At 53.7% G+C, this 22,417-nt stretch overlaps 1 protein-coding gene across 1 annotated transcript in view; it reads left to right on the top strand.

Annotated features, from left to right (window-relative positions):
* FBXO15 (F-box protein 15) overlaps nt 1-22,417 on the top strand; it is a 30,630-nt gene that overhangs the window by 2,674 nt on the left and 5,539 nt on the right. Inside the window, exons 2-8 of the mRNA XM_055127788.1 lie at nt 6,153-6,254; nt 10,017-10,121; nt 13,006-13,248; nt 13,645-13,854; nt 14,705-14,831; nt 15,773-15,855; nt 16,797-16,939. Of these exons, the coding sequence (XP_054983763.1) occupies nt 6,153-6,254; nt 10,017-10,121; nt 13,006-13,248; nt 13,645-13,854; nt 14,705-14,831; nt 15,773-15,855; nt 16,797-16,939 (1,013 nt within the window). The remainder of the gene's footprint in view (nt 1-6,152; nt 6,255-10,016; nt 10,122-13,005; nt 13,249-13,644; nt 13,855-14,704; nt 14,832-15,772; nt 15,856-16,796; nt 16,940-22,417) is intronic.

Raw genomic sequence — 22,417 nt, 5'->3', positions numbered from 1 at the left:
CTAAAATTAGTTTTTATATATAGTGCTCTCTTCCTTGGCAGCCAAGAGATTTTTACGATGAATTTTTCATTACTTGGGAAGTTGAGAGAACTTTCTGGTGAAATGATGTGATTAGAATGTCATGCCTGGCTTAGCGGCCCACCCATCCACCTGTGATTTGGCGATGCATATTTTCTGTCAGGTAGAGCAAAGTGAGCTCTCAGAATGATTGATGATGGTGAAGGCAGGTGGTTATTTTTAGTGTCTGAGTGTAGAAAGATTCGACGATAATAAGGAATTAGTGATTCCTGTTTTGAAAAGATTAGGGCCGTACCCAGCTTTGTGGGGTTGAACAGGGCGCAGGCACTCTTGGCCATGCTCAAGGGAGTGTGGGGGTCTTTACAGTTCAGGTTCGGGGCCTGCATCCTCAGGGGCCAGCCGCGCCGCTCCATCCAGCAGTGCCAGCTGGGCCTTGCTGGGATCCAGCTCCAACTCTTTGATCTGTATTCCTGATACCCCCGAGTACCCTTTCCCACACAGCATGTGAACAAACAGATACTATAAACTGTAAGAGCAGAACACAAAGCTTCATTTCTCCTTACTCTAATTTCTTTTACCAACTATTAAAAATCCAACTCAGAAAGTGTGTTTTAAAAATATCGAACTTCCTCAGAGTTATAAGGTAGCCACTTGGGGAAAGATGGTTTCAGGGCTGGAGAGAGTCGAGGGGCAGGTGGCTGTGCCGTGGCCTGCCGTAGCCCCGTGCACCTGTGTCTTCCCCTTTGTGAACTTACAGGCCACTGGAGGGCGTGCAAGGGACTTGGGGTTGGCAGCTGGGGGGCCTGTCAACGCGCAGCCAGGGCTGTCTCTCAGAGAAATGAGGCTGGGCCTTCCCTGGCACCAGATGCCAGGCCGGTCAGAGGCGGCAGTGCTGCTCTGCAGACTGCCAATAGTACCGTTGTGAAGCAATTCACAGAGACATTTAGGAACGAGATTGTTCAGACTGAAGCAGGATTTAAGCCTGGAGAGGCAGAGTCGGGCTTCTGAACGCTGGACTGGCCCTCGCAAATTCCATGTTGTTCGGGGCTATTTGCTCAGGCGACTTCCAGGCGAGGACAGAGAGGTGTGGAAGTTGTGCTGAGATGGAAAGGGTCGTCTAGTCACAGGAGGGAAGGGGCAGGTTCTCCAGCCCATCGTGAGCCCTCTCTTACTCTGCCAATCAAGCGTCGTGTTTGTGGGGCTGGCACAAGAGCGGAAGCTTCTCAAGATTTTCCCTCTCCCGAGTACTGCTGCAGACAGGAAGGCAGCTGTGCTCCCGGCAGCCACAGCTGGGCTGGGTCTGTGCAGGGACAGGCAGGAAGGCAGTCATGACCCCCCAACCCCCAACAGCCACAGCTGGGCTGGGTCTGTGCAGGGACAGGCAGGAAGGCAGTCGTGACCCCCCCACCTCCCCCCAGCAGCCACAGCTGGGCTGGGTCTGTGCAGGGACAGGCAGGAAGGCAGTCATGACCCCCCACCCCCCCAGCAGCCACAGCTGGGCTGGGTCTGTGCAGGGACAGGCAGGAAGGCAGTCATGACCCCCCATCCCCCCAGCAGCCATAGCTGGGCTGGGTCTGTGCAGGGACAGGCAGGAAGGCAGTCGTGACCCCCCCACCTCCCCCCAGCAGCCACAGCTGGGCTGGGTCTGTGCAGGGACAGGCAGGAAGGCAGTCGTGACCCCCCCACCTCCCCCCAGCAGCCACAGCTGGGCTGGGTCTGTGCAGGGACAGGCAGGAAGGCAGCTGTGACCCCCCCTCCCCCCAGCAGCCACAGCTGGGCTGGGTTGGAGCACGGCATCTTCACAGCAGAACTGTTGCATAAGTGATGACGAGCATGTATGTGTGCATGCTTGCATCCACCTATACACAGAAATGCAGGCGTGTATGTGCACATGATATCTATGACGGCATGCATGGATGTGGAAGAACGGTATGTATATATGCACCTGTGTGGATGTGTTTAAGCTGGTTTCAAGCCTCTGCAGCCACTGGCCCAGCACCTTCCCCACAGGGTCAGCCCTAAGGGACAGCGGAGGGAGCCCCAAGGGACAGCAGAGAGAGCTCTGTTGCAGTGCCCAGGGCAGGGCGTTCTGCAAGGACAGAAGATGGGGTGTCCCAAGAGTCCTTGATTTCTGGCTTAGAACCTTGAACAGTCCCTTTAATGGCACAGTGAGAGCCTTTGCCTCCTAATGTGGGGTGGGAGACCCGTGAGGTGGGGGACACACTGTAACTGTAAGGCAAGTGAGGGTGAGAGAGGTTCTCCGTGTCCACCAGGTGCAGGAGGCAGCTGTAGGTCAGGGCAGTGGTTGCGGGCAATGTTAAAAATATTAGCTGGTACCATGATACATTCCTATAGTAAGATAAACATGAATTTTCAGTAGGAGCATTTGCATTGACTTTGAAGATCAAATAAGGGACTTCAAACAGTCTTAGACTTTCTGTAGGCTGTGCCTCCAGAAACCTATGAATGACTTTGAGGGTCACAGAGAATATGCCACGAGAATGTTCCCTAATCCATACAAAGTTGCAGAAGGGACAGGTGCTTAGTTTCAAAGTGAAACAGAAGCTGCAGTGCAGTTCGTTACATAGCACTTTAAGGGGTGACCTGGGTAAGTGTGGTCCCGGCCCTGCTAGCCTCTTGGCCTCCCGTAAACACAACCACTGAGCAGAATGCTTGGAATCCAGTGAACCGGATGGCAAGGGGTTCCTATCCTCTCTGTCCTTCCTGGCCACTTCTCTGTATGTATTTACTTATCTCTCAAGAGAGAAATCAGAGAGAAGATCAAGTAGCATGACTGGATGGCAATAGCTCATCCAATGCCTTTTACTCATGAGTGGACATTCACTGAACATCTTCTGGTGTGAAACAAAGTCCTGCAGAGTTACATTATATTCCAGGATGTGAAGGTGCAGGGCGGAGCAATAAGTCGTGGAACATGGGGAGAGAAAATAAGAGGACAGTGAGAGACACAGGGTGTGCCTCTGTGTGTGTGTGTGTTGGAGTTTTCGAGTGCGTGTCTGTATAAGGATGATTGGAGTTTGAGAGTGTGTGGCCCAGGCAGTCACATACATATGCATGAGTGTCTGAGGGTCAGTCACAGTGATTTGGGGGCAGCCCCTTGGACCTTCAGCCCTTTCCCTGGTGTTGAAACTTTGTTGTCTGGCTGAATGTTGCTAACTGCCCTTCGGTTCAGCCAGACCCTTATAGTTTCCAGATTTGGCCTTTTCCCCACGTTTTTTGCTTTGGGATGATTTCTAGAAGCGGCTTGGGTAGAGGTCTGTGGCTGTGGGGAAGCTTGGTCCATATCGTACATCTACCTTCCTGTCACATCTGCAGCAGACAAGCTGGTGTTTGCCCGAGAGGGTTCACACTGGTTGAGACTGCTTCTTACTTTTTTTTCAGTTCCCTTGGACAGGCCTTGGGTAATAGTTTGAGTTTTTGGCATCTCCTGGTGAGGACACTCTGAATGACAAAAAATTGTTCTGGTTTGGGAATGCCTGTGGGGTTCATTTGTGTCACAGGAGCAGTGTCTGTCGGAGCCAGTCCTCGGCGTCCATGTGGTGTGTGTGTGTAGACAGGCTCGAACGACCTTCATTCCCCATAGATCTTAGCGTTGTTGGATGAGACAGAGTCTGTCTCACAGCCCAAGTGCTGGTAACTCTGGTAGCTTGAAGATACTATATCTGGATGCACGAGACAAAGCAATAAAGACTTTGCCAGAAGTTAGTCATTAAAAATGAGGCCACGGGCCAGAGAGCGGACCTGTATTGAAGTGCTTCCTGCCTTGTACATGCCTGCTCAGTGCGATCCCTGATACCACATAGGTCCTTGGAGCCCTGGCACCCTGGGCGAGGCCCCAAACCAAAAACAGGGTGTTGGTAGAAACTTAGCCATCACTTCGTTGGGACACTTCTGAAATTGTGTGTCCCTCCAGCTCAGATCCAGGAAAGCCGTCCAGGAAAAGGGTTTTTGTAACTAGGGCGGGTCCGCAGCAGACAGACTGACGTCCTTCTGAGACCAGACAAGGCCTGCGCTGGGCAGGACTGTGGCCACATGAAGGTGGAGCGAATCCAGGTCTGCTCCCACTCTAGGACCCCTAGGCCACAGAGGGGGTCGGCCCCAGGGCCACCGACCTGTGAGGGCGTCCGGCTCCGGACAGTTGCTGTTGGCCAATGAATCTCTGCTTTAAAGCCTCCTGGTTTAATGTGCTTTGGTAGGGTGCAGTCTCGGCTCATCGGGGAAGGGCTGCAGGTAGGAAAACACACCTGCCTCCACGTGGACTCGCGGCTCTCCTGCTGGGGCCTCTTTCCTGTGGCAGAGACACACAGGGCCGCACCGCAGGCACCCTGCTCCCCTGCCATACCCCAGCCCTGCCTGCTCTCCCCTGCCCACACCACCGCCCTGCCTGCCTGCCCACTCCTGCCCACCACTGTGGCTGGGATGTCCAGGTGGGGAGAGCCTTTGACTTGGGTGTGGGGAGGCGGTGCAGCCAGTGGGCATCACTTGGGACAGTGGCTCCTTCAAGGTGTCTCTGGGCCCTGAGAGGGAGTGGGGGGTGGGAGGGTAGGAAGGTGGCTCCGCTTGGGCTCTCCCAGACTGACCGCAGACACTGGCTGCTGTTCTGGGGGATGCGCACAACCCTCTGGCTTGTCCCTGGAGGACAGCCTGTCAGGGGGAGGGCAGCTCCAGTGTGGGGGCCCAGAAGGCCAGAGGGCTCCCAGAGTGGCCCCAGGTACCCGTGCTCCTGGCCCTGGGCCCCCTTGCAGCATTTCTGGCTGTGAGTAGGGATGGCGCGTGACCTCTCCTGCCTCTCCTGTGACAGCTGTGCCCTCTCTGGTGTGACTGTGTGTATCATCCTGCAGCGTTGGGGGCCCTCGTGCCCTTACCATCTGCCCCCGTCACTGCCCACGTACTGGGGGTGTGCATCCCTCTGTCCAGGGGTCAGTTTGGTAGGAGTGACTGTGAGCAGAGGTCCTTCAGTGGCCCCGGATGGAGCATGGGGTGACATTTACTGCCACTGTCACCAGCTCCGACATGACTGCTGGTGAGGGGGAGTGGCCAGCAGTGTGTGTGCCTGTAAGGAACCCTGCTTCCAGATCCTTCCATGGGCTGGCAAGGCCCCCAGGGCAGGGCTGTCTGGGGCTTTTGAGGGCCCTGCCCAGCTGCTACCCAGGATTGCTGGTCTGAGAAGGGATTTTAGGAACTTGTGTTGTAGGGTGGGTGCTCTGGCCCCTCTCACTGAGCCTAGAGCCTCTGAGTGTTGGGGTCACTTATGTACCAGTAAATCCCGGAGAGATTAAAGTCTGTGGCTGGTTAAAGTCTGTGATTCGCCGGAGGATGTGAGCATCTTGGTAGGCCCAGCTTGGAGTGACTCCTCTGGGCGCTGGACCTCACTGAGGCTCCGCCTGCACTGAGGCCCCACCCAGACCTTCTCCATCCTTCCCTCACACTCACTCCCTGGACCTCCCTCCTGCTCACTCCCCCTGTGTCTCTCCCTCCTGCTCACCCCCCCTGTGTCTCTCCCTCCTGCTCTCTCCCCCTGTGTCTCTCCCTCCTGCTCACTCTCCCCCCTGTGTCTCTCCCTCTTGCTCACTCTCCCCCCTGTGTCTCCCTCCTGCTCACTCCCCTGTCTCTTCCTCTCCTCACTCCCCTGTGTCTCCCCCTCCCTGCTTACTCTCCTGCACTTCTCCCTCCCTCCTCACTCCTGCATCTCCTTACTCACTACCCATGCATCTGTCCCTCCCTCCTGACTCCCCCTGCCTTTCTACCTCCACTCACTCATTCTCCCTGCACCTTTTTCTCCCTCCTCACCTCCCTTTCTACATCTCTCCCTCTTCTCCCTACCTTTTCTGTCTTCCCTCCTTCCTTGACCTTCCTAAGCCTTCCATCCTTCTTCAGTCTCCCTCTCCCTTCATCCTCCACTCCCTCCCAACTTCAACCTCCCCGGCGTCTCACCCTCCCTCCTCACCATACCCTCTGTAGTCTTCCATTCCTCCTTTCCCCCTTCACCCCTTCCTGAAGCTGAAGCGTTTCATTAAGTACAGTTTGGAGTCAGAAAATCCTTGGAAATAGTGCGGGAGGGAATGGACAGTTCCCCTGCCATTATAATTGGAATATTCTGTCTTTGCTTTTAGGAAGGAGGCAGGTACCAAGTTCCCCGAAGGCTGTACCCACCAGAAGCCGCGTGCCAGAAGGCAGAAGAAGGGGCCCTCTGAGCACTGGGTGTCACTGGACAGGTAAGAGGCTGGACAGTGCCATGTTTGATGGACCGGGGATGGGTTGTTGGGGAAGGTCATGCTGTAGAAGGCAGGCTGCTGTTCTGCGCCCTAAGAATAGAATCGTGTAGGAACGATTCAACACGGAGGTTGAGATGAGTCAACCTGTCACCACTGTCGCCTTAGACGATTTCACGAAGCTCAGCTCCCAGAAGTGACAAGCAAATCTGATTTTCCTTTAAAAAATGTTCTTAAAATTACTCACTTTCTAGTTGATGCAGACCCTTGGATGAGGATGGAGGGGATAGAGCGTGGGGAGCCTTGGATTCCGGAGCTGCCACCCTTTGGGGAGCTGTTTTGCTGGACTGGTGCTCTGGGCTTGGGCCCCAGGAGCCTGTGAGGTCTTTGTTTGTGCTTATTTGGGATGCTTGTGCATTTGTTCTGAGCCAGCAGTGTAGGAGCACCACTCGCTGCGTGCCAAGCATTGTGTGCCACCTTGAAAGGAGCATTTTATGGACATTTCCCAGGGCATGGGCCAAGGAGGGTCATTTTAGGAGGTGTCCTTTGGAATCTTCTGGAGGCCTGGGCAGCAGCAGAAGAGAAGCATGCAGTGGGGCCTGGGCCCAGGGGCTTCGTAGGACAGGAAGGAAAGGTCTGAGTTATGAGTGCAGGATTGTGAGAGGGGCAAGGAAGGAACTGTCACACAGGTTCCCGTGCTGCTAAAGATGCATGTGTGCACATACCGGCTCTCTGTCACACACACACACACACACACACACAAACACACACACATGCTCCCATATGTACACATACACTCACACTCATATACACACACTCACACACATACATGCACTCACACACGTACACATACACACACGTTCACACACTCACACACTCATGCACATACGCTCACACACACACTCACACATGCCTACACACATGCGTGCTCATGTGCCTGCTCCAGTCTTCTCAGGGAGGGTAGTGACGCAGGCCTCTCATGTCCATCTGTCCTTTCTCTCCAGTCTCCAGCAGGCCCAGCCCGTCAGTGCAGTGAGGGGCCCATCAGGAAGCACCTTGGTGGTACTTATCTGAGGAGACCTTGGCAACAGTGGTTATGAAAGAGCCTTTTTGATCTCAGACGACTTAGTTGTAGTGTGGATTTTTTCTTTTAGAAGAACAGAGAGAGGCCTCACCCCTTTCGTGTTATATGGTGGGTTGGAGTCTAATGATAGTCTTGATGGGATCTTATGCTGATGAAATTCATGGTTGCTGGATAGCTTTCTCAAATCATTTTTTGAAGGTTGACTCAGTATTTTTTTTTTTTGGCAGGGGGTGGTGGGAGGGCTATACCCAGCAATGCTCAGAGCTTACTCCTGGTTTTGTGCTCAGAGACCACTCTTGGCAGGGGTTGGAGGACCATATGGGGAGCCAGGGATTGAGCCCAGGTCAGCTGTGTGCAAGGCAAGTGCCCTGCCTGCCTTGCTTGCTCGCTCTGTTCCCGTGAATCTATATTTAAAATATTTGTCGGGGGGCACACCCAACACTGTTTAGGGCATACTCCTGGCAGGGTTTGGGGAACCATATGTGGGGCCAGGAACAGAACCCGGGCCGGCCATGTGCTCAGCAAAGGCCCTACCTGCTGTATTTTGTTTGAACCCCTAGACTCTGTATTTTGAAACTACACTGATATTTAAAAAAATAACTACATTTTGGTGAAATAGTTAAATATAAAAACCTAAACTACATTCTGTGGCTAACCCCAAAGGTTTCGTGCACCTTTGCTCTCTCTAGACTCATGACCTTTTCTTATCAAAGCATCTAACTTTTTGGCTTTGCCTGGGATGTTGGGTCTGAGTCTCCCTCTCTGAGCAGAGGGTTTAGTCTCAGAAGCTTTGGGGCAGGTGTAAAAAATACAAAGGTGCATGCGCCGAAGGGTGCTATGATGTGTGATGATGTGTTGTTCGGGCTCTCGGGGCGGCTCTCTCTCTCTTGCCGCTCCTGTTCGGTGCTCTCGAGCCACTGTGTATGGACTGGATCGAGATAACTCCTCCTTTGTGCTTTGCTTCTGTGTGTGCTGCTGTGCTCTCTTCTGCCTGTCTCTGTACCTCTGTCTCCGTCTCTGTAGTCTCTCCTCTGATCTCTTCCAATCTCTCTTCTTCTGGAGCCCTTCTGCTTCTCTCTCTGGAGCCCCCTCGCTCTCACTTCTCACTCACTTTGTGCTCTTTCTTTCCCCTGCTTCTGGCTCCAATGATTCTCTTTCGCTCTGTGCTCTGCTTCTGACTTCTCCCTGCTTCTGTGTCTTCTCCCTGCTTCTGTATCTTCTCTTTCTCCTACAGTCTTAGTTTACATAGCAATCACATAGGGTGATGACACAAAGGTGGGTTGAACATTAACAAATCAACAGAGGGGTAAGACCACTCCTCCAGGAGATTAACAAAATCTCATCTAAGGACATTACTCCAGATTACTAGGAGATCCATTCAAGGGTGGGATCCTATACAGGGTGTGTTGCTTTCTTCTTTCCTCAGCTCGTAATCCACTTAAATAGTTGTAGTAAATCTATTTCTGATATTTCTGGCAATGTGATTCTGTATGAACACAGTAAGAGATATATCAGACTTAAGTTTGGTTCTTCCTGAGGACATTCACCATATATTCCAGACCACAGTCCTCAGGTCAGGTTAGTTTTCCTACCCCAGCAGGGTCCTAGTCTTGTCGTCACTTTTGGATCGTGACAGCATTTGTCTATGACCATGCTCTCAACTTATAGTTGAGTATTGTGGAACTTTGGCCTGGCCCATTTCAATGCCAGGGTAGCTCACAGCTTGCCTTGGGTCCATTCCGTCCCTCATCGGGACCCTGCTTTTGGGGTGCTAGGAACTAAGGGCAACTGAGTCGAGAAAGCAGATGCCCAGGAGTAAATATTATTGGAGTCAATCAGCTCCCAAATTACAAAGCATAATATTAACTGTCTTCCTGTGTCCACACAGAAAGGGCATTGCTCTAAGGTAAATTAAGTTCCCTGCAGCAAGGCTAAAAGGACAAACCCCATGTTCTCCTACAGGCAGGGGAGCACTTACATAGAGACTGTGTTCCATAAGCCCCTCTCTCCTCAGGCCCGACCTGCTGGGATGGATGATCTGTCAGGCACATCTGGGGAACTGGTTTGTGTTTTCAGTAGCTGAAATCAGAAGGTGTGAGTTTGGGCAAGTGGTTGAAATGACTTTGCCCCTCGTCCTTCGTCCCTAGACGCTGCTGTCCCCACAGTCAGTTCTGTGGCTTCCTGTGCCCTACACCAGTGATGCTCTATGTGTCTGGGGCTGCTGTCTGTGCCGTGTCAGAATGGGGCCCGAGGGACAGAGGGTACAGTGGGAAAGACAGAGATGGGAGAAACCTTCGTGTGCCCTGGAGGTCCCCAGCGAGGCAGTCACGTGACAGGGCCCGGGGGAGAGCGGGAAGGTGTGGATCTCCTCAGCCGTGCGTGGTTTTGGGCCTGAGCGGTGGCTCTCCAGTGTGATGGCTGTGCAGGGCCCAGCAGGCCTTCCCTCTGCCCCCTGTCCGTCATTCACTGCACAGCACTGCTTGGCTGAGGAGGGCGGGTGGTTCGTGCTGCGAGAACACGTGCTCCTGTGCTTGCGGTGTGTCACCTCTTCGGAGGCCCGTGAGCCCAGAGGGTGCCGTGGAGGGGAGCGTGGAGGCTGCTCGCCTGCAGGCAGGACACGGGGGGTGGCGGTGATGTGTGGTGGGCTACATACCTGCTCTCCTGACACCTCCCCTTTTCAGTCTGCCTTCAGAAGTCTTGCTGCAGATATTTTCCTACCTGGACGCCGTCACGCTGCTGGCCGCCGGCTGTGTCAACAGGCGCCTCTACCACCTGGCCAGTGACAAGTAAGAGAAAGCCGCGTCTCTGCTGTGTTTGGGCGATTGTCCATGAACGTTGTGAAACTAGTAAGACTGTTTCAACCATTGTTTTTAAAGTAATGTAATTAATTGCGAGAGTATTCCTAGATATCGATAAAAATAATTTGTCTAATGTCAGGTGGCATTTTCAAAGATTTGCATGTACGTGCTTAAAATAAGGACTGTTCTGGCCCCCAGAGCAGACCTCTCCCTTCTCATGTCTCACCGTGCCTGGCCATTGAGCTGACTCTGAGGGGAGGGGGTGCTCCTCCTCTCAGAGCCACTCTGTGCCATGAGGAAGGATGGAGCTTCTGTGTGTCACCGGGCACCTGGCCTGCAGCCCTGAGTCACCTGGGCCGAGGGGCTGGTGTCTGCCAAGGTCTGCTGAGAGTTCCGCTCTGAGACACGGCTTCTCTGTCCTCAGCAGAGAGGGGCACAGGTGCCTGTGGTTCTTTGGCAGGGTGGAGGAAGGAGAGAGACAAAGTGGGGCGCCGAGAGTGCTTACCTGCCGGGGCTGATTCTCAGGCCAGTCTGGCAGACTGCACTGGAGGTTGCTGGGGCCGGGGGCTGTGTGGCTCCTTGCCTGCTTTCCTCTTCCCTGGAACTCCCAGAGCTGTCCCCAAGTCCCAGTGACATCCGCACTCCGCCCAGGAAGAGTGGCGTCTCTTCCCTCCTGGGGGCAGAGGCCTGTCTCCATCCCCACACACTCGCCTCAGTGGGTGAAGGAGCGACTTGCTCTTGACTGTGGTTCTGGAGTGAAGGTCGTGTGTGCGAGTCTGCCTGGCCCTTGCTGAGAGAGGAAGGCGTTCACTGGAGTCAGGTGCTCTGCGGCCTTTGCCGCCGGGGCACGGGGTCTGTGAGGCGCACGCTGGAGGGCCGTTCCTTGAAGGAGGTGGCGTGCTGTGAGCGGCTCCCCACGGCCTCTGCAAGCCCCGGTCTTCCCGTTGGGAACAGAACTCTCCTTCGAGCTCGAGCTGTATCCTCAGAGCCACGGCGGAACTCCCGGGAAGGTTTCCGGAGAGGGAGAGGCACAGTGAATTACCAGCGCAGCTGCCTGGTGTCTCCGAGGGGAGGGCAGCTGGACAGTGGTTGCTGGCGACATCTGTGATATCTTGGGGAGAAGCCTTGGAGGGTCTCCTGGTCCCCATTGCATCTGGGGCTGCCTCCTCCATGGCCTGCCAACTGCAGCCTCAGTGAGCACTGTCTCGGGCTGGTCTGTCCCGGCTCCTCTGGGAACAGTCTCACGCCAGCCCTCAGCACAGCTCCTGGGCCTGAGGCTTTGCAGTGCCGACCGCTTCAGAGCCCTAACAGTGCTGCTGACCTGACTCTGACGGAGCACCCGGGGCCAGGAAGCCAGTGTTTGGGTTCTGCCAGAGCTTTTGGAGACGGTGAGAAACAGCCCTAAACTTGGCATTCGTGTTTATGAGTAAGCGTGTCTATAAATACGATTGTACGTTGCATTATTTTGATGCTGGAACGTAATCCTTTTGAGGCTGCATTTGTAGTCAGTTTGGTGAGGCCCCTCACGGGAAGGTGCTCCGTGCACACAGCAGGGGGAGTGAGTGCCTGCAGCACTCCCCGTGGCAAGGTGTGTGGCGCCGAGCCTGTGGCAGCTGCGTGGGCTGATGAGAGCAAAGGAAGAGGACGGGGAGTGGGGCAGAGGTGAGCACGACGCAGACGGGAGCTGTCTTCTCCACGCTGGGCTCCTAGTTACCTGGGTGTTCTCGCGGCTTCTGCTGAGGCGCAGGCTGAGCACCAAGGCCCCGGGCTCGGTGCTTAGAATCCTCACCAAAAAGAGGCGTCTCCTTCGCTCCCAGTGAGAGCAGGGGCAGGGCAGAGCTGGCTGAGCAGGGTGGCCCTGCAGCCCGGCGACCACTTCTCGGTGGCCCGAGAGGCCCTGGAAGCAGAGGCTGTCCTCAGAGGGGGCTGCACGTCCTCATCCCACCACTCTCCTGTGAGCAGCCCTGGGCAGTGGGACGCCTTGCTCCTGGGCCTCAGTTTCCCAGTCTCCTCACGGGGTCGAAGAGCAGCTGTTTCCTGGGTCTGTTGTGGGGTCAGCTGAGTGAGTGCGTAAAGTGCTCAGCAATGCCGGCAGCACAGTCTCCACGTGGCAAACGTGGTCTCAGTAGTCTGGATCTTCCCCCATTTTCTCCTGCTCATCATGCAGTGGTGAGTAGTTCCTTCTTTGCGCAAGCAATACTGTTCATTGTTGAAAGACCGAGGCATGAAGGTTAAAGAACACACGATCCTCACTGAATTGTTCACATTGTGCCTATTTCCTTTCTGATCCTTAAAAAAATAAAGGTATATATTTAAAGGCACGAGATAGCAAGCCCGCAGGTACATGCTTTGCTGCTTTTCTAAGTCTCCTAGGCAGGCATAGGGAGGTTGGCAGTGGTCCCACCCCGTGTGGCTCACAGGGACTCGGCCCCTGACCACGCTTCTCCAACTTCCGCATGTGACTTGGGGTTGGAGATTTCATTTTGTTTCATTTAATTTTTTATTTTTTTTGGCCACCCTGGTGGTGCTCAGGGCTTACTCCTGATTCTGTACTCAGGGATCACTCCTAGTGGGGCTCGTGGAATTATCTGGGGTACCGGAGATTGAACCCAGGTTGGCTGCACACACGGCAAGTACTCTCCCTGCTGTGCTGTCTCTCTGGCCCAAGGGTTGGTGGTTTGCAAACACTCCACGCAGACTGCGGCCCACCAGAGCACGGGAGCAGCTGCAGGTGTTGGTCGTGACTTACTCCTGGAATCGGACAGGTCAAGCATTCACTTGCATCTCTTACTTCACTGGACTTTACTTCTTCCTCCGTTGCGTGCACAGCCGTGCCTCTCACGCAGTTCACCTCATTCCTCTCTCCCACCAGCTTTATTTGGGCAAAAATCTACTCCGTGGCTTTTCCCCCTAAGAAATCTCACTGGAGAGGGAGCTCCATGGAGACGATGACCGCGTGTGTGCACTCGCTATCCGTGGCGGCTCGAGAGGCGGGGTACTGGAAGAAGGAATACGTCAGCAAGCAGATCGCGTCTGTGAGAGCAGCACTGGCGCAGCTCCTCAAGCCCGTCAACCCGTACACAGGCCTCCCGGCCAGAACCAAGGAGGCCCTCAGGTACGTGGGCACGGGCTCCAGATTCTGAGTGCCTTCGTGTCATTTCCAGTGGGGGGTGCTGTCCATCTTGTGTGTTTCTCTGCTTGATGTGGCCTGAGATTTCTGTGCAAAGCAGAAATCACCACTTCCTCTGCCTTAGTGAGGCAGGTAGCTTCTGGGAGGCGGAAGCCTTGTCTGGGTACTGCCAGTTCAAGAACATTCTAGATGTTTTGTTGTCATTCATGAGGTGAGAAGGAAAAAATGAATCCAAGGAGAGAACTGTTGGTGAGATGGAAATTGTTGCATTCGTGTAGCTCCCAATGTGCTAGGTGCTTTATAGATAATACCTGCTACACTAGATTAAACTCTGCTGTTCAACAAGGAAGCAGGTGTTTGTGCCCGCTTTTCTTTCTCCAGAATATCCGGCTTAGGTTGGGTGATTGTACTGAGAGAAACGTGTGGGAAGGAGCACGTCCTGGACCACGCTGATCTTTCCATAAATGAGTCCTCAGTCACAGTCATGTGGTACGGCAAGTACTGGCCACAGCGAGCCACGCTGGCCACCTTAGACTTGTGTGGTGTGACCCCAGTGTTTATGGACCGCTCTCAACCTCCCTCCAGGAATGGGTAAGTACTTGTTCAGCAGAACTCCGGGGCGGGAACATCTCAGATGTAAATGTTAAGTAGGTGGCGTTACATCTAAGAAACGGAGGAGCTCTGCTGCACCGATCACCCAACGCTCATCTTCCCCTTGTCACGGATCTGAGGTTCCAGGCATGACAACAGAGGCCACTGCCACCAGGGACCGTCTGAGTGCTGGCTGTTGGTCTGAGAGTCAGGGTGGCTAGCACAATTGAGTGGTGTTTTCTTATGCTTCTGAGCTTTTCACTTCCAGACACTAATTCTCACACAGAGTTCATGGTGTCTGGTTCATCAAAGTACTCTCCTTGCTGGTCCAAGTTTGCGGTGTAGTGTTACAAGTCCCCTCTCTCCAAATTACCTGCTTAAGGATGCGAAAGGGAGCCACACTTTCCGACAGCCCTCAGGGGCCCTTGGTCAGCGAGAGCCTTCGGGCTGTGCGTTTGCATCAGTAGCGCGTCAGTTGGGAGGACAGTTCCGTGTTTGCATGCCTCCACCCGCAGTTCAGCGGACGGGTCGAGTCTGCTTTCTGTCAGTCTTGGGTAGGATTTTGCGGTGCAGAAAATAGAATGTTCTTCCTTGTCATCATGATTCTTCACTTAACATTTGTCTGGGCCATTGGGCCAGGAGGAAAAAGGGGGTGGGGGCAGATGCGATTGTCTCCGTGTTGTGTTTAATTTCTCCAACTTGTCCCCCACTTCCTCCTCGTGCCACTCAGCTTGAGCACAGTACTGGCGTGCTGTTGAAAGCGACCGAGATGCAGTCAGGAGAATTGAGAGCACTGGCTCTGAAGCTCATCCCTCCCTCTCTCTCCTCTCTTTGGCATGGATGGTCAAAGACCTCGCTGGCATTCTTTGATCGCCAAGTACAACCTGCATCATTTGACTGAGTCCACCATGATCGGCTGTGACAGACTCATCAGAATCTTCTGCCTCCAGCCAGGCCTCCTGGTGGGGCTGTGGCAGGTGAGGCTGGGGTCCCCTTCTGTACGCTTCCCTCCTCATATCCAGCCACCTTAGCAGTCCCTGGGCTCGCAGTGTCCCATCCGTGTCACACTGCTCCTACCTGTGCTCTGCGTAGCCCCACCAAACCCTCTCTGGCTGAGGCGCTGCTGCTCCGGGCAGCAGGCTTCCTGTTTCTGGTCACATCATTCCTTTGTCCTTTCACGTCCTCTCCCTGCTGAGACCTTTCCCTCTGTGTTTATCCTGGGGTCCCTCCAAGGTGCTGTGGGGCGGCCTTTCCGACCACAAGAGGGAGGTTCTGGGGAGGGGCGCCGGAGTGTGATGCTTTTCCTCTGCTCGTGAGTGGAGCTTGTGTTTTCTCTGTTGTACATGGCTAACTCAGCTGCTGTGGCCTGCACTCCCGGCTGCTCCTCGGCATCTCACCTTGGGTGCCAGCATCGAGTCCTAAGGCCTCTGCTGTCTGATGGTCCTTGTCTGGCAGTGGGAAAGGGCTCCCCATCTCTGCTGCACGAAGGACTGGCTCTCATCGTGCCCCCTGGGTGGATGGCCTGAGAGAGCTGTCAGGCCGTTGACTCACAGAATCAGTCTTGGATCTGTGGAGGTCTGACGTGACTGTGTGACCTTTGCAAAGGAGTTTTAGTCCACCTAATACTGGCAGGTTTTTTCACCGTCATTTGGCCTGAGCCGGCATTCTGCTGTCTCGGCTGTTCATCGTGGAGTCTGTGTCCTTCACAGTCTGCACTGTGTACCCAGTGGACAGTGGTCCTGTTGCCCACAGGCCCAATAGCACATGAGCAGTGCTGCTGCAAGGGCACTGTGGCCATTGGAGGTGGTGACGAGCCCCGTCTGTCTGTCAGGTGACTGGGCTGCCATCTTCCCAGTGACCTTGGGAAAAAACTGAAAATATTGCAGTTGAAAATGTTCTGTCTTGAATTGTGTTTCAGAGGGATGAGGAGCTGGCCTTTGTCATGGCGAATCTCCATTTCCATCGCCTCGTGGAGAGGAGTACCCTGGGCTCAGCCACCGTGTAGGTGTTTGCTGTGGGTGTGTGGGACTTCGCTGGTGAACGGGGCTTCGGAAGCTGATACCATCTTAATATCCTGAGAATAGCTCGGAGCCATTCCGTTGTTGATCACAAATATAAGGCAATGGGCATGATTACTTAGCTGCTGCTATAATAATTAGCTTACTCATGAGCACATATTTGCCTTTTTTGTTCTGGGGGCGGATTGTGTACTTGGTAGAACATAATTTAATGGGCAGGGTAGCTTCTTCATTACAGACACACCAAGATGCTTCAGGGTCTATGATGTGACTCTCAGCCCTCTTGTGGCCGAATCTGCTGGCCTGCACCAGGCGTATCTTGCATGTATGGAGGGTGTGGGAAGAGAAATTTGCCTCCAGCTCACATTCACTCACCTGTACTCCATTTCTCAGCGTTTCACTTTCCAAATAAGCCGAGTGCTTGCATGCTCTTGTTATTTGGTGTGGGAAAGCTTTTTTATTTTTACCTTTTTAATGGGTGGTGCAGGGACACACCCAGTGCCTGGCTCTGCACTTACTCCCGAACGGCGCTTGGAAGACCACATGGGTGCCAGGGCTCGAACCCGGGTAGACTGCGTGCACGGAAAGCACTCTCCCACAGTCCTGTCCTCCGTCCCAGGGAAGCTTTGCTTCGAGAATACAGTCTGGTCCAGCGTGACCTGGGCCTTGTGCGCAGCTCTTGGACGTGGCTCTGTTTGGTGCCTTTGGGTGGGCAGTTCTGTTCTCTTGCTCCCGAGACCAGCAAATAGGTGGAGGCGGCCAGCTGGTGTCCCAGCAGAGCTTGGGCGCATGTCCGTGAGCAGCCGCGAGTGTCGAGGGCCAGTGGGCGCCCTGGGGAGGCTGCCGGGGGCGGGTGTCTGCGAGCGCTCTCTCGGGCCTCCACCTCTGCTCTGACGGTTCCCCGTGTGCCCTTTTGCTTCTCAGCCCTCACGAGGTGCCTCTGCACACGCCCGTGGTGGACGACAGCCCCGAGTGTGGCCTGCAGGGCTACCAGCTGCACGTGGACCTGCACAGCGGCGGGGTCTTCTCCCTGTGTGGGATGTTCCGCAACCTCTTCACCAGGAAAGGTGAGGCAAGTCTCCTGCTGGGGGGGGGGTGCAGGGTGGAGAGGGCAGGGGCCCGCTGCCGAGGTCTGCGCTGGGCGCCCGCCCGAGCCGGCCACTCGACCCCGCTCTGCTGTGTCCCCCAGACCTGTGCACCCTGCGCCTTGCGGCTCTCCTCTGCCCGCCTCTGCTCCTCTCATCCCTCTGCGCTGCCCTCTGGCAGGCGGGACCTCTCCCGCTCTGGGCCTTTCTTCGGGAGTGTTTGGCCCTTCTCCCTGCCCTCCTGCCCTCCTGCCCCCGCCCCGCCTTCCTTTCTTCCCTTTCAAAGGAGTTTGCTGAACCTGGCTCCGGGGCCCAGGCACCCAGGGTAGAGGAGAGGGAGCTCGTCCTTCCGTCCTTCCGTGGTCCGGCATCAGGGCTGCCCACGCGCGGCGAGACTGGAGAGCGGCTCCGTGTCTCCGTCCCGTGCCCGTGGCGTGTGGTGCAAGGCTTGCCGGCTGGCCTTCCGTTGGGGGTGAGCGTATTTCAGGGGGGACGTGTCCTCTGCTTCCCTTTGTCCTCAAGCTCACTTGGAGAATGAATTTGATATCCACGAATAATCTTTGTCTGAATCTTTTTATTTTGTTTGAAGTTAGAAAACGGTAATTTTCTAATTATGCTGTTATTTCTATATTTGCTGAGTTTTTTTTGGGTAAAGAACTCTGTTGCAGCGTAAATGCTTAATCCTTTCCCTTCTAACTACTAATTTTTGGTTTAAAAAATAAAATAGAAGGAACAGCCCCCTGCAGTGGTGGGAATGGTGCTGAGCAGGCGGCCCCCCCGCCCCCCATCTTGTTCAGTGATGGTTTGTACTCTCGAGTTCCACTCACTTGGGCGCTCACAGCAAGTTACCCACATTTCTCTTTCGAAGCTAAGACGGTGCTGTCTGGTCAGTGGGGCCGACTGGTCAGTGGGGCTGACTGACCAGTGGAGCCGACTACAGTCCGTTCCTGTGCCCTTGGGGTGGCCGCAGTGTCTCTGGGCTCCTGCTTCTGGGCTCAGAGGTTTACCAGGGTTATTGGTGCCGTGCCATTTTAATTAGGATCATGGTAAATTGTCTGTGTTGATGTGAAGGAAGTTTGTGTCTTTAATGTTCAGCTATTCTACCCCAAATGCAGAATGTCTTCTAATTTGTTAAAGAAATATTCTTGTGTCTTTTAGGGCCGCTTGCGAATTTTCTCTAGACTATTTTTACATATTTGTGATTAAGATTTTTCCTATTTTGTCTTTGTTTTGTCTCTTTGTTGTGTCTGCTAAATTGTTTTTTAATAATACCTGTATGTGGTGTGGGCTCGAGGCACAGCTGAGATGATCGAATAAATCAGGAAATGCTCCTTTCTCTTGAATGTTGGGGACATTTGGCACAGAATTGTAGTATTTCTTTTTTTTTTTCCCTTCCGGTATTTCGTCCATGGTTTTTATTTAACAAAAAGCAAGCCATCCTTGACCAGTTTTCCTCTTACTTTCCACACTACTCTATAGTGAGATGCCCCCACATGCATTCTTTCTCCGTGTGTGGCCTCTTTCCTGTCCTGACAGTGGCAGGGTGACAGCTTGGACCGGGAGTGTTTCTTTGCCAGGACACCAGCAAGATGTCGAGCTTCCTCTGCCGGGCTTTAAAACTACAGGTTCTGTCTTATTTTGAGGGGCACAAAAGCCCGCTTGAGGTTCACTCTGGCTCTGTGCTGAGGGGTCATGTCTGGGAGGTCAATCTAGTTCCCACACTCAGCCTGTTAGGTGTCTTGGGGATGGGTCCCAGATCCTGCACTTGGCCTGTCGGGGTCTCTGGATGGATCCTAGTTCTCATTCCTGTCAGAGTCTCGGGATGGATCCCAGATCCTGTATTCGGCCTGTCGGGGTCTCGGGATGGATCCCAGATCCCACACTCTGCCTTCAGGTGCCTGGGGATGGATCCTCGTTTCTGCTTCAGGGCTGCATTCGGCCTGTTGAGCATGACAACAGTTTACTCCTTTTGTTTGTTTCGGGGCCCTGCCTGACAGAGCACAGGGCTGACTCCTGGTGAGGCTGTGGCGTGCGTATACGGGTGCCAGGATCAGACTCGTCTGGCAGTGTGACGGTCAGCACTCTCCCCGCTCACTCCCTCTCTGGCTCCCAGTTTTCATTTTCTCAAGGACCCAGATTACGTCGGTTATCTTGTTTCATGTTGAGTGAGCTTTGATATTTTGTCAAGAAACGTTTTCAGTTTGTTGGCATGAAGTTGTTCCGGATGCCCCGTCTTGTCCTTCTGGCGTCTGCAGCCCTGTGCAGAATGTGCCTCCTGGTGGCTATTGTCTCCCTGCTGGTTCCTGGAGCCTCCTCTGTGCTCACCTCGGGGAAGCTGCTCGTGCTCTGTTTGATCTCTGTCATCCTTTCGAATCTCATCGATTTGCATTCTGATTGTTATTGTTTCCATTTCCTTTTTCTGCTTGCTTGGCAATTTGCTCTAATTTTTCTGGCTTCTTATTTTTCTGATTTCAATGGAAGTGGAAATCATTGATTTGAGATTTGTTCTTTTTAAATAGGGACATTTACTGCAATAGACTGCTCCCTTATTTTGCGGGGGGGGGGGACTTATTTTCCTTCAGTTTGAATCCCCTTCGGTTTCTTTTGAGTTCTCCCTTCATCTGTAGATTGAAAAGAAATATGTATTTTGAAATTTCTAAGTTTTTGAGATTTTGCTAATGCTAATGATTTCTAATTTAAATCTGCTGTAACCACAGAGTATGCTTCATGTGGCCTAAATTCTTTTACATTCACTGAGATTTTACGTCTCTGAGCGCAGATCTGTTGGCCTGTGGTCCATGTGTGCTTAAGAGTGCACGGCTCGCCTCTGGTGAGTGGCTGCCCTGTGAGTGGGGGGGTCTCAAGCGGTGTGCAAGGGGTGGCACTCCCAGCAGTGCTTTGCCCACTAGTGGGCCCTGCATGCTAGAGTCTTAGGGTGCAGTTCTCTGGTCTGGGGGTGCTGGGGGAAGATCTGGGGTCATCTACGTCCTAGGCCAGCACCTTAACCCCTGTGCTCTGTCTCCTGCCCTGAGTGCTCCTTGACTGATGAATTTCCCTAGGTTTGTTTTTGTGCTTCGGAGAAGTTAACGTAGAGATGTAAAGTTAAGTCACATAAAATGATTCTTCTCTGAGCGAGTAAGTTGCCATTTTGACACACAGAATGATTTAAAATTTTTTTCTAGTTTTTTTTCCTTAGTCACTGTATCACTGTATCACTGTCGTCCCATTGCTCATTGATTTGCTCCAGCGGGCACCAGTAACGTCTCCATTGTGAGACTTGTTACTGTTTTTGGCATATTGAATATGCCACGGGTAGCTTGGCAGGCTCTACTGTGCGGGCAAGATACTCTCGGTAGCTTGTCAGGCTCTGAGAGGGATGGAGGAATTGAACCCGGGTCAGCTTCATGCAAGGCAAACTGTGCTATCACTCCAGCCCTTTTTCTTTTTTCTTAATACTTGTGCTTTGGAGAGACATCTTTCCTTGCATGCAGCGGATCCTAGTTCAGATCCCTGGAGCCAAATATGGACCCCGGGGCAATGCCAAGGAGTCAAGCCACTTATGAGCAGGGAGCCAGGAGTTGTCCCTAAGCGTCACAGGGTGTGGCCCTCCGTCCTGTGACTATACCACAGCTACATGGTTACTGGGGGTGCTCAGGACTCACGCCTGGTCTGTGCTCAGGGATCATTCCTGGTGGTGCTCTGGGGACCATCTGGGATCTGGGGGTCTGGTTGTGTGTGTGCAAGCAGGTGCCCTGCCCACTGCACTATGGCTGTGGCTCCCCAGAGTCATCTTACATGGGGTGGTGCTCCCTGACTCCCATTTCGGGGACATGTTGCTCTCCTGGGTCTGTGTGTGTGTGTGTGTGTGTGTGTGTGTGTGTGTGTGTGTGTGTGTGTGTGTGTGTAGGGGGTGGGGGATGAGCTTTCCAGGTGTCGGTGGCTCCAGGTCTTTGATGGCTCTTACAGTTCTTTCTCTTTGTGCCGACAGCCCTGAGCTGGTGGGTGCAGGCGCACCATGCAGGCCCCTCAGTGAAGGGGAGGGCAGTGAGACCCGAGGGCCCCAGCTGACCTCCCTGCTGCTTTTTTTTTTAATATCATATTTTGTTTATTGAATCACCATGTTGAAAGTTACACAGCTTTAAGGCTTAAGTCTCAGTTACATAATGCTCGAACACCCATTCCTCCACCAGTGCTTGTATTCCACCACCAAGAACCACAGTAAACCTCCCACCCCACCCCACCCCACCCCGCCCTGCCCCCCGGTCCCCCACCCCACCTGTGTAGTTGGTAAATTACACTTTACTTTCTCTTTACCTTGATTACATACAAACAAAAAAACTCACTATTATTGTTTGGAGTTTCCCCCGCAGAGTCGGACCTGCTGGAAAGGAAGCATTTGATAATTTGTTTTCCACTGCTGCGAATGAGGAGATATGAGGTCGTGTGGCCACAGTAGCGGCTGTGAGGTTCTAGATTTCTGTATTTTAGTATTTTAGTGACTAAGTCCAGAGGGCTTTCTGCCAGAGGTTGCATCTTTGCTAGCTCGTACCTCTCTGCTACTTTATGCTTTTGCTTTCGCAGACCAGGCTGGAGCCTCTGCAGGGTCTCCTGTGCCCTGGTTCAGTGAGCAGGTGCCAGCAGAGGGCGCTGTTGCCATCAGAGTCGGCCTGGCCTGCTCTGCGCGTGGAGCAGGAGACCCAGTGTGTGGCCCCCAGTGTTGGAGAAACTCTGGTACCGGGTGTGTGTGTGTGTGTGTGTGTGTGTGTGTGTGTGTGTGTGTGTGTGTGTGTGTGTGTGTGTGTGTGTGTGTGTGTGTATGTTTGGTCAGTCCCAGCTCCGCCTTGCAGTGGGAACGGCAGCTGTGCCCTGAGTTTTTCGAACACGCTCTCTGTCAAGGCTAAGGTCGTTCTTCGCCGTGTCCCTAGTGACTGTGCAGTGGGGCGTGAGAAAGCAGCCGTCTCAGGGGGCGTCTGTCCAGTCCATGCCGTGCACTCACGCACTTGGTGAGAGCAGGAACACGCCGAGGGGGAGAGGCCGGCTGCAGGCACTCCAGATTTTCCGTGCCAGGGCGGGCCTGGGGGAGGGATGGGGAGGGCGAGGGATTACCAGGAAGTGGTCGGGGATGAAATTGGGTGGGGGGCTGCACAGCAGACAGGTGCCGTCTCAGCAGAGCCAGAACTGGGTCACTCGGTCCAGCTGCTTCTAGAATTCTACCGTGAAGCAAGAAGGGCACCAGCCGTTTCACCCTCACTTATATTAAAAAAAATCCCAAGGAGAATTTGTTAGGAAAAGGAACGGCTGATAAAATTGTGACAGGGCATTTTAATCATGAGATATTCTGGCCCAGTGTTTCCCGAGTGGGTGAGGCCCCTCTCAGAGAGGGACGGGCGGGTGGGCAGTAGTGGTCACTGAGGGGCTTTCTCTTTGTCCTTGAAGAAAGCAATTTCCTGGAATGCTGGA

This window comes from Sorex araneus, chromosome 2 (genome assembly GCF_027595985.1).
Source record: "Sorex araneus isolate mSorAra2 chromosome 2, mSorAra2.pri, whole genome shotgun sequence".
NCBI classification, from domain to species: domain Eukaryota; kingdom Metazoa; phylum Chordata; class Mammalia; order Eulipotyphla; family Soricidae; genus Sorex; species Sorex araneus.
The sequence above is the reverse complement of the archived record's forward strand: the minus strand, read 5'-3'. Positions and strand labels throughout refer to the sequence as shown.